The sequence below is a fragment of the Callithrix jacchus genome, chromosome 3, assembly GCF_049354715.1.
Source record: "Callithrix jacchus isolate 240 chromosome 3, calJac240_pri, whole genome shotgun sequence".
NCBI classification, from domain to species: Eukaryota; Metazoa; Chordata; class Mammalia; order Primates; family Cebidae; genus Callithrix; species Callithrix jacchus.
The window spans coordinates 141,349,205-141,365,083 of record NC_133504.1 but is presented as its reverse complement, the minus strand read 5'-3'; the positions used below and the strand labels follow the sequence as shown (position 1 = coordinate 141,365,083).

General features: G+C 42.1%; 1 protein-coding gene across 3 annotated transcripts in view; it reads left to right on the top strand.

The window, feature by feature from the left end:
* Positions 1-605: 605 nt before the first annotated feature.
* TMEM165 (transmembrane protein 165) overlaps positions 606-15,879 on the top strand; it is a 32,180-nt gene continuing 16,906 nt past the window's right edge. Inside the window, exons 1-2 of one of the 3 annotated variants that reach the window (XM_078367226.1) lie at positions 606-1,042; positions 8,015-8,117. In XM_078367226.1, the coding sequence (XP_078223352.1) occupies positions 8,100-8,117 (18 nt within the window). In that variant the 5' untranslated portion in view covers positions 606-1,042; positions 8,015-8,099. Of the gene's footprint in view, positions 1,043-1,211; positions 1,325-8,014; positions 8,118-15,879 lie in introns of those variants that run through there. The other 2 variants (XM_078367227.1, XM_035293709.3) reach the window with 2 other exon arrangements.

Genomic DNA, 15,879 nt, shown 5'->3' with positions numbered 1-15,879 from the left:
CGAGGGCAACGTCAGCCGTTTTTGGTCTGGGGTAATTATAGGAAGTACCTTAAAACAAGACTTGAAAAATAATGTTATTTCCAAATCCCATTTCAGAGCTTTAAAAAACAATAGCATTTTGAGCTCCTAGGAACGTTTTTGGCAGTAGGTGGCCACGTAGAGGGTGGCACCAAGGCTCGGCGGGGGAGAGCGAAACAGAGCTGGGTGTGGCGGTTCCCGCGAGCCAGCGCCACGTAACCAGAGGCGCTCTCACTAATTTGACCTCTAAGAAAGGCTAAACGCAAGGAAGAGCGAGTGCAGACATTTGGGCGGAAGGCTCAGGGGTAAACAGAAGTGAGGGGCCCCGCAGTCCCGGGACTGCGGGGCAAAGAGAGAGAAAAAAGCGGCCGCGGGCGCCGCGCCGAGAAGATGCGAGTGGAGGAAGCGCACGCGTCGCCGGGTACCTGCCGGGAGCACCGGGTCCAATGGGAAGAGGGCGCGCGCCGCACCTCAACCTGGCCGAGGACGTCACGACGCCGAGGCGGACGCCGGGCCAATGGGAGGCCGTCGCTGGCAGGGTCGGGGCCAGGACGAGTCCGGGCTGGGCCGCGCCGACGCGGTTGGCTGACTCCAGTGTGGTCGCCGCCCGAGCGGACGAGCGCCGAGTTGGGGCTGCGGATTCGGGCCTGCCCCTCGCCTCACTCCCGCCACTCGCACCTCCCGGATGGTGCTGACTGCCCCCTGAGCGGCGGCGGCGAGGCGTGAGGCCGCGCCGCGGACGCTGTTCGGGGTCGAGGCTTCCCTTCGCCGGCACTTCCTTCTGCGGCGCCGGTGCGCGGCTGGCCCGGCTGGGGGGATGGCGGCCGCGGCCCGTGGGAACAGCCGCGCATCGGCGCCCAGGCTGCTGCTTCTCTTGCTGGTTCCGCTGCTGTGGGCCCTGGCTGGGGTCCGGGCCGGCCCGGATGAAGACCTTAGCCACCGGAACAAAGAACCGCCGGCGCCTGCCCAGCAGCTACAGCAGCAGCCGGTGGCCGTGCAGGGCCCCGAGCCGGCCCGGGTTGAGGTGAGCCGGCCCAGCCGGGCCGGGGCGGCCGGGGATGGGGTGGGCGAGGCTACGGGGCGGGCTGCGTCGGGTACCAGGCTCCAGGCCTCCGAGAGCGCCGCCTTCTGCCGGTCCCAGCTGGGGGAGGGGAGCCCGACCCCTGCGCCCGGGTTGGAGGGAGGTCGCCTGCGGTCTTTTCCGGTGAGGCCTGGTCTTGCTGGCTCCTTTAGGGAAAGGGAGAGGGAGAGTCCAGCAGGAGCTCTCTGTAAACCTTGATCTCCGTAGGACCAAGATGCTGCTCAGGTATGGGCGTCCGATACAGATGTGGCTTAGAGTAACTGGAAAGACTAATTCCTAGCAGAAAGTTTTTAACGGATGGCTGCTGGGAGGCTTTTTTGTATTCTCTGAGGATCATCACATCGGCCATTTCATTGTTGAAATAGCTTAAACTGCTTACCCAAATTCAACTTGCTTTTTGCCAAATAAATATGGATTAGGAACCATGACTCACTTTTTTAAAACGTGCTTTGGTTAGCAGGAAGTAGCCTTAAGGAACGCAGAGGAATGAGTCTCTGGCAGTACAGAGTGCTGCAGCGGAATGGGATGCCGAAACTACACTTAAAAGTAAACAGGAGTCCCGAATTTTGTTTGTCCTTCGCTGAATAGATACTGTAACTTTTTAATCTGTTAATAGAATCAGTCCTTAGGCACTTGGCAGCGTTTTAACATTTCTCCCCTCTCCCAGTCCTGGGCTCTCTCATCATTTCCAGTATCTGCTCCCTGAATCCCTGCCAGTGTGGCTGTCAAACCCCCACCCCCACCCCCACCCAGGCCACATCCTGCCCATCTCCACGTAACTACTCTTATTGAATTCGGCCATATTGTCAGAAGTCTTCGGCAAGTTGCCTCTACTGCTTTCAGTCCAGCCTTTTTAGGGGAGAGATGCTCACGGTGATGTTTCTCCTGATCTGGCTCCAGCTCACCTCCACACTTTACCTATTGAGCAAGACAGCTTTCTTGTTCAATATGCTAAAGGGACATGCTCATCTGCAAAAAAGAATGTGCTTCAAGAACCCTTGGAGCAGGCCTTGTGCTCTCTTGCCAGTCTCTCCCTAACACATGACCTTTTCAAAGAAAGGGAAAAAAAAGACCTAGAGCTTGAAGCCAAGGATGAAGTCTTCCCATCTTCGAGAACCAGCAGATACCTACTGTTTGTGAAGCCTTCCCTGAAATTTCTTGGTTAGGAGTGATTTATCTCTGACTTTTTATTTTCCTTTCCTTTCCTCTCCTTTCTCCTTTGTTTTTGTTTTGTTGTTGTTGTTGTTGTTGAGACAGGGTCTCTGTCGCCCAGGCTGGAGTGCAGTGGCGCCATCTTGGCTCACTGCAACATCTAATAGATCCTCCCATCTCAGACTCCTGAGTAGCTGAGACGGCAGCATGTGCTGACAAGCCTGGCTAATTTTTTTTTTTTTTTGAGATGGAATCTTGCTCTGTTGCCAGGCTGGCGTGCAGTGGCGTGATCTTGGCTCACTGCAACTTTTGCCTCCCAGGTTCAAGCGATTCTCCTGCCTCAGACTCCTGAGTAGCTGGGACTACAGGCGCTAGCCACCACACACAGCTAATTTTTGTATTTTTAGTAGACAGTGGGTTTCACCATGCTGGCAAGGATGGTCTGGATATCTTGACCTTGTGATCTGCCCATCTCCGCCTCCCAAAGTGCTGGGATTACAGGTGTGAGCTATCGCACCTGGCCAATTTTTGTTTGTATTTTTTTTGTAAAGAGGAGGTCTCACTACGTTGCCCAGTCTGATCTCAAACTCCTAGGCTCAAACACTTCTCTAGCCTCAGCCTCTTAAGTGCCAGTGAGCTGTAACACCGGCGCATTTTCTTCATGTTTTATGTTTTCATTACATGCTGCTTTCTTAGGCTTTTCCAGTTTTCTGTTGTTTTTCTGTGTGAGACCAAAGGATAGAAATTTCTGAGAGGGATCTTGGTTTCACTAGGCAAGGATATTTCTAAGAATGAGTGCTGTCCCAGATGTAGTAATCAATATTGAGAAATAATGTTCCTCTTACTGGAAGTACTCAGGAAGAAGTTGAGTAACTACCCATGAGGAGATTCTGGTATGGGAAGGCAGCTGGGAGTTAAAGTTACTGGGAAGTGAAGATTCTGTGAGCCGATTTCATCCTCACAACAGCCCGTTAAGCAGGTAGAGGAGGTGCCATTTCCCATTTGTGGATGGAGAAACCTAGATTCGGAAGGAAGAATGGTTTAATATCACAGTGCTAGAAGCGAGTTTTCAGCAGAACCAGAATTAAAATCTGGACTTCTGTGCCTTACCAGGTTTTATTAGCATTCATTGTGTCTTACTTTTTTGACTTACTGAATTCATTAATGAATTTTAATGGTTTATTGGATTGTATGTTGGTGTAGTTCTTTGATATTTTTTTTTTTTTTTTTTTGAGATGGAGTTTCGCTCTTGTTACCCAGGCTGGAGTGCAATGGCACGATCTCGGCACACCGCAACCTCCGCTTTCTGGGTTCAAGCAATTCTCCTGCCTCAGCCTCATGAGTAGCTGGGACTACAGGCGCACACCACCATGCCCAGCTAATTTTTGTATTTTTAGTAGAGACGGGGTTTCACCTTGTTGACCAGGATGGTCTGGATCTCTTGACCTCGTGATCCATCCGCCTCGGCCTCCCAAAGTGCTGGGATTATAGGCGTGAGCCACCGCGCCCGGCAGTTCTTTGATCTTGAGCCTAGCTTTCTCTTTTGCCTTTTTCGGGGAGCTTTAAAGTGTGTATTGTGACATAATTTACACACAAATCTTGCTGCTTTGGATTCTTACAAGTTGTGTACTTGTTTTATCTGCTCCAACTAGCTTTTGAGTGTCTTCAGACTCTGGCTTACTCATCTTTGTCTGTTCTGGAACACCTTGCCTATTCTTGGCATTTATAAAGTAATTTTCTAAGACGAGATTGAAGTTTTTGCATGCCAGGTTTAAATCAGCTATTAAATACCTTTATGAAAAACCTGGCTGTAGAATAAACACAACCAGGAAAAAAAAAACCCTGTTTTTAATAATATCTGTCCAACCTTTCTTTTTTCTTTTAGTTGCTAAGGGATCCACTAGATGGAATTAAGAAAACTAGGCTTTCATCATCTGCTGATATAGTGTGATTGTAACCATTATTGGATTGGTGTTGGTTTAGACAACTTAGTTTTAGCTGACTATGTAGTTAATTCTGGGACTCTTGTAAAGATTTTTTTAAAAAGAGAGAAAAAGAAAAGAACAGAAGCACTGGAACTTATGAGTAATAAATATTCCATGATAACAGAGATATAAAATGCAGTGATGTCAGAGGTGTACAAGAAGTGTGAGTCATTTAACATGTGAAGCCAGCCTTTAGTCCACTTGGTGGGAGCAGAGTGGTGAGTGGGCTTCTCCATCTTTTTCCCTCTGCCTGCCTGGTTTGCCCCAGCCATATGCTTAGGTGTGGGACTGCCATTCACAGTGTCCTGCTTGTTGTTCCTGGGCTTAGCTGATCCTCCTTAAGTGTCCACTTCAGAAATTGAACTGAAATGCTGATTCATGAACTTAATTTTTAGTTTTCATCTTTTAGCCTTGTCATTTACCCCAATATCATGTTTATTTTAAAACAATAACTATTTCGGATTAAGTTAATTGTGTGAGAGATTATAAATATGTAATTTTGTAGGTATTTCATTGAAGTTTTAGTCATTGGGATTTTTAAGATAGAAATAATGGTAGATATAGAGCTACTAATATCCTTTTTAGGAAGCTAGGAAAAATCTAGCCATGTAAAGTAAGGTCGCAGTGGAACAAACGGTGTCCGGTGAACATATTCAAAAGGATTCTTGTCTTTTAAATTTTTATTTAATTTTTTTTTTTTAATAGAGACAGGGTCTTCTTGAAGCTTACAGCAGCTCATTGCAGCCTCCAGCTCCTGGACTCAGGTCATCCTCCTGCCTCAGTAGCTGGAAAGGGATCCTTGTCTTTAAAACCAGGGGTGTGAAGGGAAGGGCAGGTATAATATAGTAAGATTTGTCCCTTTAATATTTTCATATATTCTTGGTGATTCATTTTAGTTAGGCATTTATTTATTATTCTAATTTTGTATTATAGTAGAATATAATTGTCTTGTTTTCTTCCTTTTTTTTTTTTTAAAGACAAAGTCTCACTATGCTGCCCAGCCTATTCTCAAACTCCTGAACTCAAGGGATTCTCCCCTCTTGGCCTGCCAAAGTGGTGGGATTATAGGCATGAACTATGCCTGGTCTTGTCTTGTTTTAATTATATTTTTATGTAACTTTTTCTTCTATCTACAGTATTCATCACTATGCTGAAAGATTTTTCTTTGACAGGTTTTCTAAGCTATGTAATATAAATATCATTTGCTTTTTTTGTCCACCTGATGGAGGTAAGAAATGATCAAAGTACAGTTTAACAGCCACATAAGCAAGAGCTGAGTATTGCCGAATATGTAAGTTTCAGCAGATTGGCTTTGCAGCTACATGCAATAGATCTTTTAAGAGGGTAGGATATTAAAGTTTAAACTTTTTTATCCCACCATGTGAGAGTGGGCTTCTGAAAATTGAAGGGAGGAGCAGCTCCCCTCAGTTGGTAGGCATCAAGTGGAAGATAACATTATAAAGACCTAGTTGTATTTTATAGGGTGCTAAAAGCAAGGTGACTGAACTTATAACAGGGCATTCTACATTGAGGATGTATTTTTCTTTATAATCAGGCTAAAAAAAAAGTTGCTGAGTGATAAGAACTTACAGTCATGATTAACTCCCAATTTACAAACCCATAATAAAAAGTTCTGTTTATTACCTGGATCCATCTTTTCTGCAGTTTATGTTTCTAGTGACTTTAAAACAATACATTTTTTTTTCTTATTCTTTCCCTGGGCAGAGTATGTAATAAAAGAAACATAAGTCCCTTTAGTTGAGGGAGATGAGACAGATTTAATAAAAGTCATATATACCTTACTAAATATTCTGGAAGTCCAAAGAATGACTGTGGTAACATAGCACTGTTAATAAAGCCACAAAATTATTACCTGACTCAGTGAAAGTTCTTGTCATATTTTTACTTTACTGTTTTTGATATTTTCTTTATTATGTTTAAGCTGTGAGAGCACCTTCCCCAGAGTATTTTAAACTTTTATCTATTTTCATCGTTGCAGTCCTCCTCCACCCAGCCCCGCCTCCTAATTCTAGCCTCTTTACAGCTAAGATTGAGGACATCAGTTATAATGACGCTTGCTCATATTACCTTCTCAGAAGGTAATTATATTAATACTGAATTTATTTAGTGGTATTCTGTCATCAAAAAAATTCATTTAAAACTATCAATGAAGGCTGGGCATAGTGGCTCACACCTGTAATCCCGGCACTTTCACAGGCCAAGGTAGGTGGATCCAGACCATCCTTGCCAACATGGTAAAACCCTGTCTCTACTAAAAATACAAAAATTAGCTGGGCGTGGTGGCGGGCGCCTGTAGTCCCAGCTACTCTGGAGGCTGAGGCAGGAGAATCACTTGAACCCAGGAGGCAGAGGTTTCAGTGAGCGGAGATCGTGCCACTGCTCTCCAGCCTAGGTGACAGAGTGAGATACTGTCTTAAAAAGTTACATATATGGCTGGGCGTGGTGGCTCACGCCTGTAATCCCAGCACTTTGAGAGGCCAAGGCAGGTGGATCAGCTGAGATCAGGAGTTCTAGACCAGCCCGGCCAACGTGATGAAACCCCATCTCTACTAAAAATACAAAAAATTAGCTGGGCATGGTGGCACCCGCCTGTACTCCTAGGTACTCCAGAGGCTGAGGCAGGAGAATTGCTTGAACCTTGGGAGGTGGAGGTTGTAGTGAGACTAGATCGTGCCACTGCACTCTGTCCTGGGCAACAAGAGCAAAACTCTGTCTCAAAAACAAAACAAAATTAATGAAGCTAAACACATTTAATAAATTTCAGGGGCAAAAATACATTACAAAACAATAACATTCAGTCGGGCATGCTGGCCCATGTCTGTAATCCCAGCACTTTGGGATCAGCCAAGGCTGATAGATCACAAGGTTGGGAGTTAAAGAGCAGCCTGGCCAAGATGGTGACACCCCATCTCTACTGAAAACTACAAAAATTAGCTGGGCACAGTGGTGCCCACCTGTAATCCCAGCTACTCAGAAGGCTGAGGCAGGAGAATCGTTTGAACCCAGGTGGCAGAGGTTGCAATGAGCCAAGATAGCGCCACTGCACTCCAGCCTGGGTGACAGAGTGAGACTCTGTCTCAAAGAAAAAAAAAACAACAACATTGATTAAATTATACAGTTTTATAACAGTAATTGTTAGATATAAATTCTAATATAAATTAACAAGTAACAGTAAAGTATTTTAAAATAGTAAAATCATTCACAAAAATACATAACAGTGAAAATTAAAATGTTATATCTTTAATGACATCTCTCGAAATCAGGTTTATTTATTTATTTATTTATTTTAAGACGAGAATCTCAGTTGCCCAGGCTAGAGTGCAGTGGTGTGATCTCAACCACTGCAACCTCTGTCTTCTCGGTTCATGCAATTCTCATACCTCAGCCTCTGGAGTAGCTGGGACTACAGGGGCATGCCACCATACCCAGCTAATTTTCGTATTTTTAGTAGAGATGGGGTTTTGCCATCTTGGCCAGGCTGGTCTCAAGCTCCTGACGTCAAGTGATCCACCCACTGTGCCTCCCAAATTGCTGGGATTACAGGCATGAGCCACCTCTCCCAGTCTGAGTACATATATATTTTTGTGCACATTTTTACAACTTTTAAAAAAGCTTTTTTTTTGACTTAAGATTAGTAGCACCCAGGAGACAGTTCTGAGGAAATTGTAACCATTTTCTTCTGACTCTTTTGTCTTCAGATAATCTCACCTCTTGTTTGATAAGTTATTGAGCAACTTGTTTTTGTTTTTTTTTGCAGGGGCATCAGTCTTTTTCTTGGTAGCAAGCTGTAGATTTTGTTTCAAAGAAAGCATCTTCATCTTCTCTAGTTTCATCATGTATAGATGGAGATTCCGATGCAGGTATCTGTATCAATTTCAATACAATCACATTTGTGTTCATTTGAACTCTAGAATTAAAGTAGGAATTATTTTTTTCTTTGATTTTCTTTTTCTTCCTTCTCTTGAGGATCATGAAAGTATGAAAGAATACTTTCTAAATGAGGGTGTTTTTTTTCTTTTTTCTATTTTTTTACCATTTAAAAATTTGTAGAAAAGCTTTTTGTTAAGCAAGTTTAAAAAAAAAGATCTAAGTTGTTAATCCCGCTCTCAAGATGTAAATAAGGTATGTTTCAGACGTTATTAAAATACTGAAATAGTGGTATTTGTACCAAAACACTAGTATCTCATTACTTACCATGGTATAACACTGTATAACTGAATAGTGAAATATCAAAATTAGAATTGCAAACTGCATCTAATCCTGTATGCATCTAAGTATATGCCTCTATGCCCATACCTTCTGCCTTTTTCATGTTTTGGACAAAATTCATCCTTTGTGAACCTCCTCTCTGTGTCCATAATCCTGTTCTCTTCTAACCTCCTCCCTCAATGCCTTTATTCTCTCCCTTCCCATTGCTTCCTTTATATCTGCTTACACGTGTTCATATGTTTCTCCTATTTTAGGAAAGAAAAAACAGTCATTCATTCTTATTTGTCTATTAGTTTCTTTTTTTTTCTCAGGCTGGAGTGCAGTGGCACAGTCTTGGCTCACGCAACCTCAGCCTCTGAGTAGCTAGGACTACAGGTGTGTGCCACCATGCCCAGCTCATTTTTTTGGTTTTGTATTTTTAGTAGAGACGGGGTTTCATCATGTTTGCCAGGCTGCTCTTGAATTCCTGACCTCAGGTGATCTGTCCACCTCGGTCTCCCAAAGTGCTGGATTACAGGCATGAGGCACTGTGCCCAGCCATATTAGTTTCTTCAGTTTTATAAATGAAACTTCTAACTAGGGGATTTGCTGCTTTTTCACTTTGCTTTAGTCTACTGTTTTCTGGCTTCAGTCCCTGCCTTTTTCTTGAAGTTCTTTTTTTTTAAATTTTAAAGACAGGGTCTTGCTGTGTTGCCGAGACTGGAGTTAAGTGACACATTCAGCTCACCGCAACCTTGAACTCGTGGGCTGAAGTGATCCTCCACCTCAGCCTCCCAAGTAGCTGGGACTACAGGTGCATGCCACCACACCTGGCTAATTTTATTTATTTTATTTTATTTTTGTAGAGATGAGGTCTCAGTATGTTGCCCATGTTGGCCTGGAACTCTTGGCCTCAAGCAATTCTCCTGCCTTGGCTTCCCAAAGTGCTGGGATTATAGGAATGAGCCACCACAAATTCCGTTTTTGAAGGATACCTGTAACTTAGCAAATTGTTAAATCTAGGGATCTTTTTTGTTCTCATTTGACACTGTTAATTCCCTGCTTTTTAAAGAATCCATCTCAGCTGTATGAACTTTGCAAAATAATGAAGCCCATTTGACCTCAGTTTCTTGTGTTGAAACTTAAAACAGCTCTCAAATTTTTTTGAGTATCAAATGCAACAATATGTCTGAAAATATCTGGCATCTAGTTAGTAGCTCACCCTAATCTGACCGTCTGTGATGCTTTACTTGCTTCCTGGCTCTGGAAATCTAAGAATTAGTTTACTTTTTTTTTTTTTTTCCTATTTTTTCCTCCCTCCACCTTCTTTAAATAAAGACATTCTCTAAGGCACACTATTTGAATTTGATCTCTTTGCTTTATCTGTTGGAAATCTCACCTACCTGCAAAGCTCTTGCTGATAAATTTGGGCTGCCAGCAACCAGATACAGTAAGTCCTTAATGTCATTAACAGGTCCTTGGAAACTGTAACTGAAAGTGAAATGACATCAAATAATGTCATTTTAATTCAGTGTTGTTTCATTAAACATTGATGAGAAAAGAAAGTTGGTTTTCTCTTACATCATTTCACTTGAAGTTGCAGTTTCCAGGAGCCTATTGAGGACATTGAGGCTGTCAGTCTTGAGGCTACATACCTTGAGGCTGTCCTAGGCTAAACTCTGGGGATCTATTTCTGATAACCTCTTCCAAACCTTCATTTGAAATGCTTTTTATCACCTCAACTGGAAATGTATCTGAAACCAAATCCGTTGTTTTTATTCCTCTTCCAACATACCTTTTAAGAGTACTAAATACTAGCATTTTAAGAGGACTAATATTTCTGCCAGTCAACCAGTCAGGAAACCTCACCACCACCCTTGATTCCCACCCTGCACCTGCCTACCTTTTTAAAGGTATAGTGATTTTTCTTTCCATCGTGTGCAGAATTTTTTCGTTATTTGTCCTTTACACAGATTTCATGCAGCTGACCTCCTGATTGATCCAGTGGCTGGTATTCTCCACTTTCTGCCCTGACAATTGGTTATAGTTCCTTGATCGTGTTTATGTCTTAACACAAAAATATGTAAGGACTTCCCTCTTGCCTTTGAGCTTGTCTACAAACATAAAGGATTTTAGGCCCAGTTTATCTTTCTCATTTGCCCCAACCATTCTCTTATGGTTTATTCCCTGTTCTCAGAACATGCCTGTATTCTTTTACATTGTCAGTACAGAGAAGAGGTATATGCAGAAAAGAGGTGATGCATTTTTAGGTTAGCCACTCCATGAGTGACTAGTACTAAATTATACTGAAACTTCCAAGGAGCCTTATGAAATGAATCTTAGAACCAGCTTCCATATTGGTGAGAGGTTGCTCCATAGTTATTAACTCCCCACACTTCTGGGTAGTGAATGAGTAAGTACAGAGCAATGCTTTATGGTTGGACCTGCCCGAAGCTAGTCACAGCCTGCAAGAAATTGATCCTCCATAGCTGGCATAAGATTGGGTCAAGAGATTTTCGAAATGGTGGATAGCATGTGTCTGTAATGGTGTGCAAGTTAAAAATTCCAGAAGATACAGAAGAATTTAGAGTGAGAAGTTATGTCTCTTTTCCTTTTATTCTATTCTAGAAAAAGTTTGCTAACCCCGTTCTAGTCATTCTGGTTCCTTCTCTGGAAACATCCATCATTAACTTGTTTCTTGAAACTTGGTGTATATTTATGATGCTTACACATCCCACATACACACATACTTAGAATGTATTTTTTCTTAACTTCAGAATATCATAATGATTTTCCATATTAGTATATAGAACATTCTTATTCTTTTAGCTCCATAATATTTCATTATATGGATCTACCATTTAACCAGTTTTCTGTCAATGGATATTTAGTTGTTTTTTTCTTTCTCTTTGTTTTGAGGCAGGGTCTCAGTCTTGCCCAGGCTGGAGTGCAATTATGTGATCTCTGCTCACTGCAACTTCCACCACCTGGGCTCAAACGATCCTCTCACGTCACAGCCTCCCAAATAGCTGGGAACTATAGGTGTGTGCTACCACATCCAGCTAATTTTGTATTTTTTGTAGAGACAGGGTCTCACTTTGTTGCTCAGACTGGTTTTGAACTCCTGGGGTCAATGGCTTCACCCATAAGTGCTGGGATTACAGGCATGAGCCACTGAGCCTGCTGACATTTAGTTATTTTGCTTCTTTAACATATGTGTAATCCAAAAAGGTCAATTCCTTGAGTTTTCCTATTTTGAACTTTTTTCTGTAATAGTCCTCTCATACTCATTGCCCACAGTCTGCATTCAGTTTTATTGTAATGGGGCAGGATCATTAAGAACTGGAGTTGCGGGGATCGGCCTTGCTTAAGAGGTTCTACTTGAGTTAGACCTTGAGGAATCTGGATGAAGAGAGGGATAATGAAAAGGAGGTAGGAAGGGAAAAAGGACCGTGTGGCCGAAGGCTTGTGGTTAGCAAAAGCCTGGCATGCTCTTGAGCTGCACTGCCCAGTCCTGGAGCCGTGAGTACCTGTGGATGTGAGCACTTGATATGTGGCTAGTCCAGAGTTGAGGTGTGCCGTGAGTAAATACCAGGGTCTGAAGACTTAGTATGAAGAAAAGAATGTTAAAATTGCCTCAGTAATTTAGAAAATATTGCTTATGATTTAAATAGCATGTTTGATGTATTGGGTTAGGTAAAATGTTATTAAAATTTTTACCTAGTTTACTTTTAAATATATGGCTACCAGAAAATGTAAAATTGTATTATGTGGCCCACCTTTGTGGCTGCATGATTTTTTGTTAGAATCTGCTCTGGCTCATCCTTCAGGATAGAGTAGCAGGTGCATTTGGGGAACCTGGTGTGTGCTTCAGTGAGAAGTGTTGGACAGTTACCAGAATCAAGTATTTGGTATGCAAAGACTATTAATTACATTTCTTAAAACAGTGAAGTAACATTTTGTGGCACTACAGAAACTAACTTTAATTGTGCTCTTACTGTGTACTGAGCACTGTCCTAAAGGGCTTTATTAATTTAATTCATTTAATCCTCATAGCAACCCTTTGCAACATAGGTAGCCCTTATGTTACAGATGAATTGAGTCACAGAGAAATGTACTTAACTGGCCCAGTGTCACACCATGACTGATAATGCCTTGGCTGTGAACCCAGGCAGTCTGATTGCAGAGCCTATACACTTAACCACTGCACTGTGTCCCTGTGAAGGTGAATTATGAAAAGGAGATGATCCTTTCACATAGCTGTGAACGGTAATGAATCACTTTCTAATTCTATTAATATTTTAATTGAAAGAAATCTTCTATCTTCATAGTACCCTGATACTTTTAAGTTCTTATCACCGTGGTTGGTTGTGTGATTTTGGCCACCCAGGAATGGCTTAGTGTGTAAGAAGCTTTAAGTTTTTTTGTGTGTGTGTGATTTGTGTATAGGAAGATTTTAAGAATATGTAGTTTTCAAAAAAATTTGTTTTGTTTTGCAGTCATACATCGCTTAATGATGGGGATGTATTCCGAGAAATGCATTGTCAGGCAATTTCATTGTTGTGCAGACGTTCTAGAGTGTACTCACTCACGCAAACCTAGATATATAACCTGCTATACACGTAGGCTAAATGACATAGCTATGGCTCCTGGACTACAAACCTGTACAGTGTGTTACTATACTGAATACGGTAGGCATTTGTAACATAATATATACAAATATATCTAAACATAGAAAAGGTACAGTAAAAAATATGGTACTATAATCTTATGGGACTACTGCTGTATTTTTGGCCCATCTTGATCAAAATGTAATCATGTGTTGCATGTGTGTACTCTTAAAGAAATTTCATTTTATCCCTACATTTCATAGAGGAACAGATTAAATAATGTGGCTGAGGTTTCATGGCTGGGAATTATAAAGCCATGAGACTGGCTAGGCGTGGTGGCTCACACCTGTAATCCCTGCACTTTGAGAGGTCGCGGTGGGTGAATCATGAGGTCAGGAGATCAAGACCATCCTGGCCAACATGGTGAAACCCTGTCTCTACTAAAAATACAAACATTAGCTGGGCATGGTGGCATGTGCCTGTAGTCCCAGCTGCTCGGGAGGCTGAGGCCAGAGAATTGCTTGAACCTGGGAGGTGGACTTTGCAGTGAGCTGAGATCGCCCAGCAGCAGAGTGAGACTCTGTCTCAAAAAAAAAAAAAGTCTATGTAGCTTTGATCACTATTGTGTTTGATTTAAAAAGTAAACATTTGGTGTTTGAGCTTAGAGCTAAGTGATTATAAATGGTGTATGTTTATTCCTTAAAGTTTTCTGGGATTTCAGATCCTGAAAATTTACAATAACCTTTAAAAAGTATATTCAGGAGGAAAATGTGCTAGAGAGAGTCAAGCTGAAATTTGAAATGCCTTTTTTTTTTTAGGATTCTTATGGAAGAGAAAGGAAGTTGTTTTGACAGGGGGGTCTTGCTTTGTCACCAAGCTGGAGTGCAGTGGTGCCATCACAGCTCACTGCAGGAAGCTCATTTTTAAAGGAGCATCAACATAGATGGAACCAAAATAGTAGTGGAGAGAAAGCTAGGAGCCCTTAAAATGATACTTGCTTAATTAATTAAACTTAATTCATTAAGAGCTAGCTGTCCAGGCAGCAAATACTTTCCATTTTGTTAAATTTCTCCAGTATTTAGTTCAGAGGTCTAGTCTTAATGGTAATGCTTAAATTTTTCTGATCTTTCCTGTGGAATTTTGGAATCAGGTTTATGTTATGTGTTAAGGAATGACATGCACGCAGTAAGAATTATTATTCTTCTTTCTGACTAGGACCTTTGTAATCTGTTTTTACCCTGTCCAAAATGACTGTTCTTGGGTTTCTTTTTCTTTATCTCTTAGGTTTCTAGAGATTCATAAGCTTTAAAAATGAAAAATAAGCTATTAGGATTGGAAGAGACCATACATAATTATTGGTTGTGAAAGGGCTGTCCTGTGCATTGTAGGATGTTTAGCAGCGTATCTGGCCTCTACCCACTAGATGCCAGTAGTTCCCATTTGGTTGTGACAACCAAAAATGTCTCCAAACGTTGTCAGATGTCCCCTGGGAGACAAAATTGCCCTGGTTGAGAACTGCTTGTCTAGCCCATTTCCTCAGCATGGTGGTTGCCTTCCTGGAACTCAGATGTTGAGAAGAGAAGGGTATTTACCAGCTCCTCTAGCAGTCCATTCCAACTTCAGGTCTCTCTTTGGAGATAGAAATCTCTTCTCTCTATTAAGCTAAAACCTGCCACCTGTAACTTTTTAGTTCTGCCCGTTAGTACCATATAGATTGGATAGATTCACGTGTAAACTTTCCCAATTATTGGAATATGATACCCTGTCCTTCCTGGTCCCTCATGGGATTGTTTTAGAGCCAAGTCAGCAAACTTTTTATAGTTGTCAGATAGTAAATATTTTAGGCCACATATTTGCAGGCTACCAATCTCTGATGTATAATCTTCCATTGCTTCCCTTCCTCCTCCTGCCTCCCACCAGCCTTCCCTTCCTTCCTCTTTCTTCTTCTTTCTTGTAACCTCTTAAAAATGTAAAAAACTTTTTTTGCTCTTATAAGCTGGGTTTTGGCTTCAGTAACTTGCCATCTCTGGTTTTAGTCTTTGACATCTCTGCTGATCTTCAGAGGGTAGTGCGGTGCTTTAGAACTGTATGTAGAACTTTGTGGAAGGTCTGAGCAACATAGAATAACGTTAGACTTGTCACTAACTCCTTAAAGCAAAGAACTTACTGGAATTTTGGAGCTTTGTTAACATTTTCAATGTAATGCCAGCTAAGACACTGGTTTGTCTTTTTCATTAGGCCACTTTACCTTCTAAGATATTTTTAGACTTCAGCATAGGACCATCCATGTAAACAGCTGTATTAAACTTGTCCTAGCTAGAATCAACTCTCTATGTCCTGTTGAGGTTTTTGGGTTTTACTCTGTCCTTAATAGTCATAGCTAGAACCAACTCTGTATGTCCTGTTGAGGTTTGTGGGTCTTATTCTGTCCTTTAAGGAAATTTTTCTTAGTTTCTTGTCATTCAAATGTTCGATGAACATACCTGGGTCTTTCACGCAAGTTACTAATAAAAATTTGAATGAGACATAGCTAAGAACTAAATCTCAAATCACAAATTCCTAACAAATAAGGTAATTTTGGCCAGGTGTGGTGGCTCACACCTGTAATCCCAGCACTTTGGGAGGCTGAGGCAGGTGGATCACTTGAGGCCAGGAGTTCGAGACCAGCCTGGCCAACATGGTGAGAAACCCTGTCTCTACTAAAAATATAAAAATTAGCTGGGCATGGTGGTACATGCCTGTAATTCCAGCTACTCGGGTGGCTCAGACAGAGAATCGCTTAAACCCAGGAGGTGGAGGTTGCAGTGAGCCAAGATTGTACCAC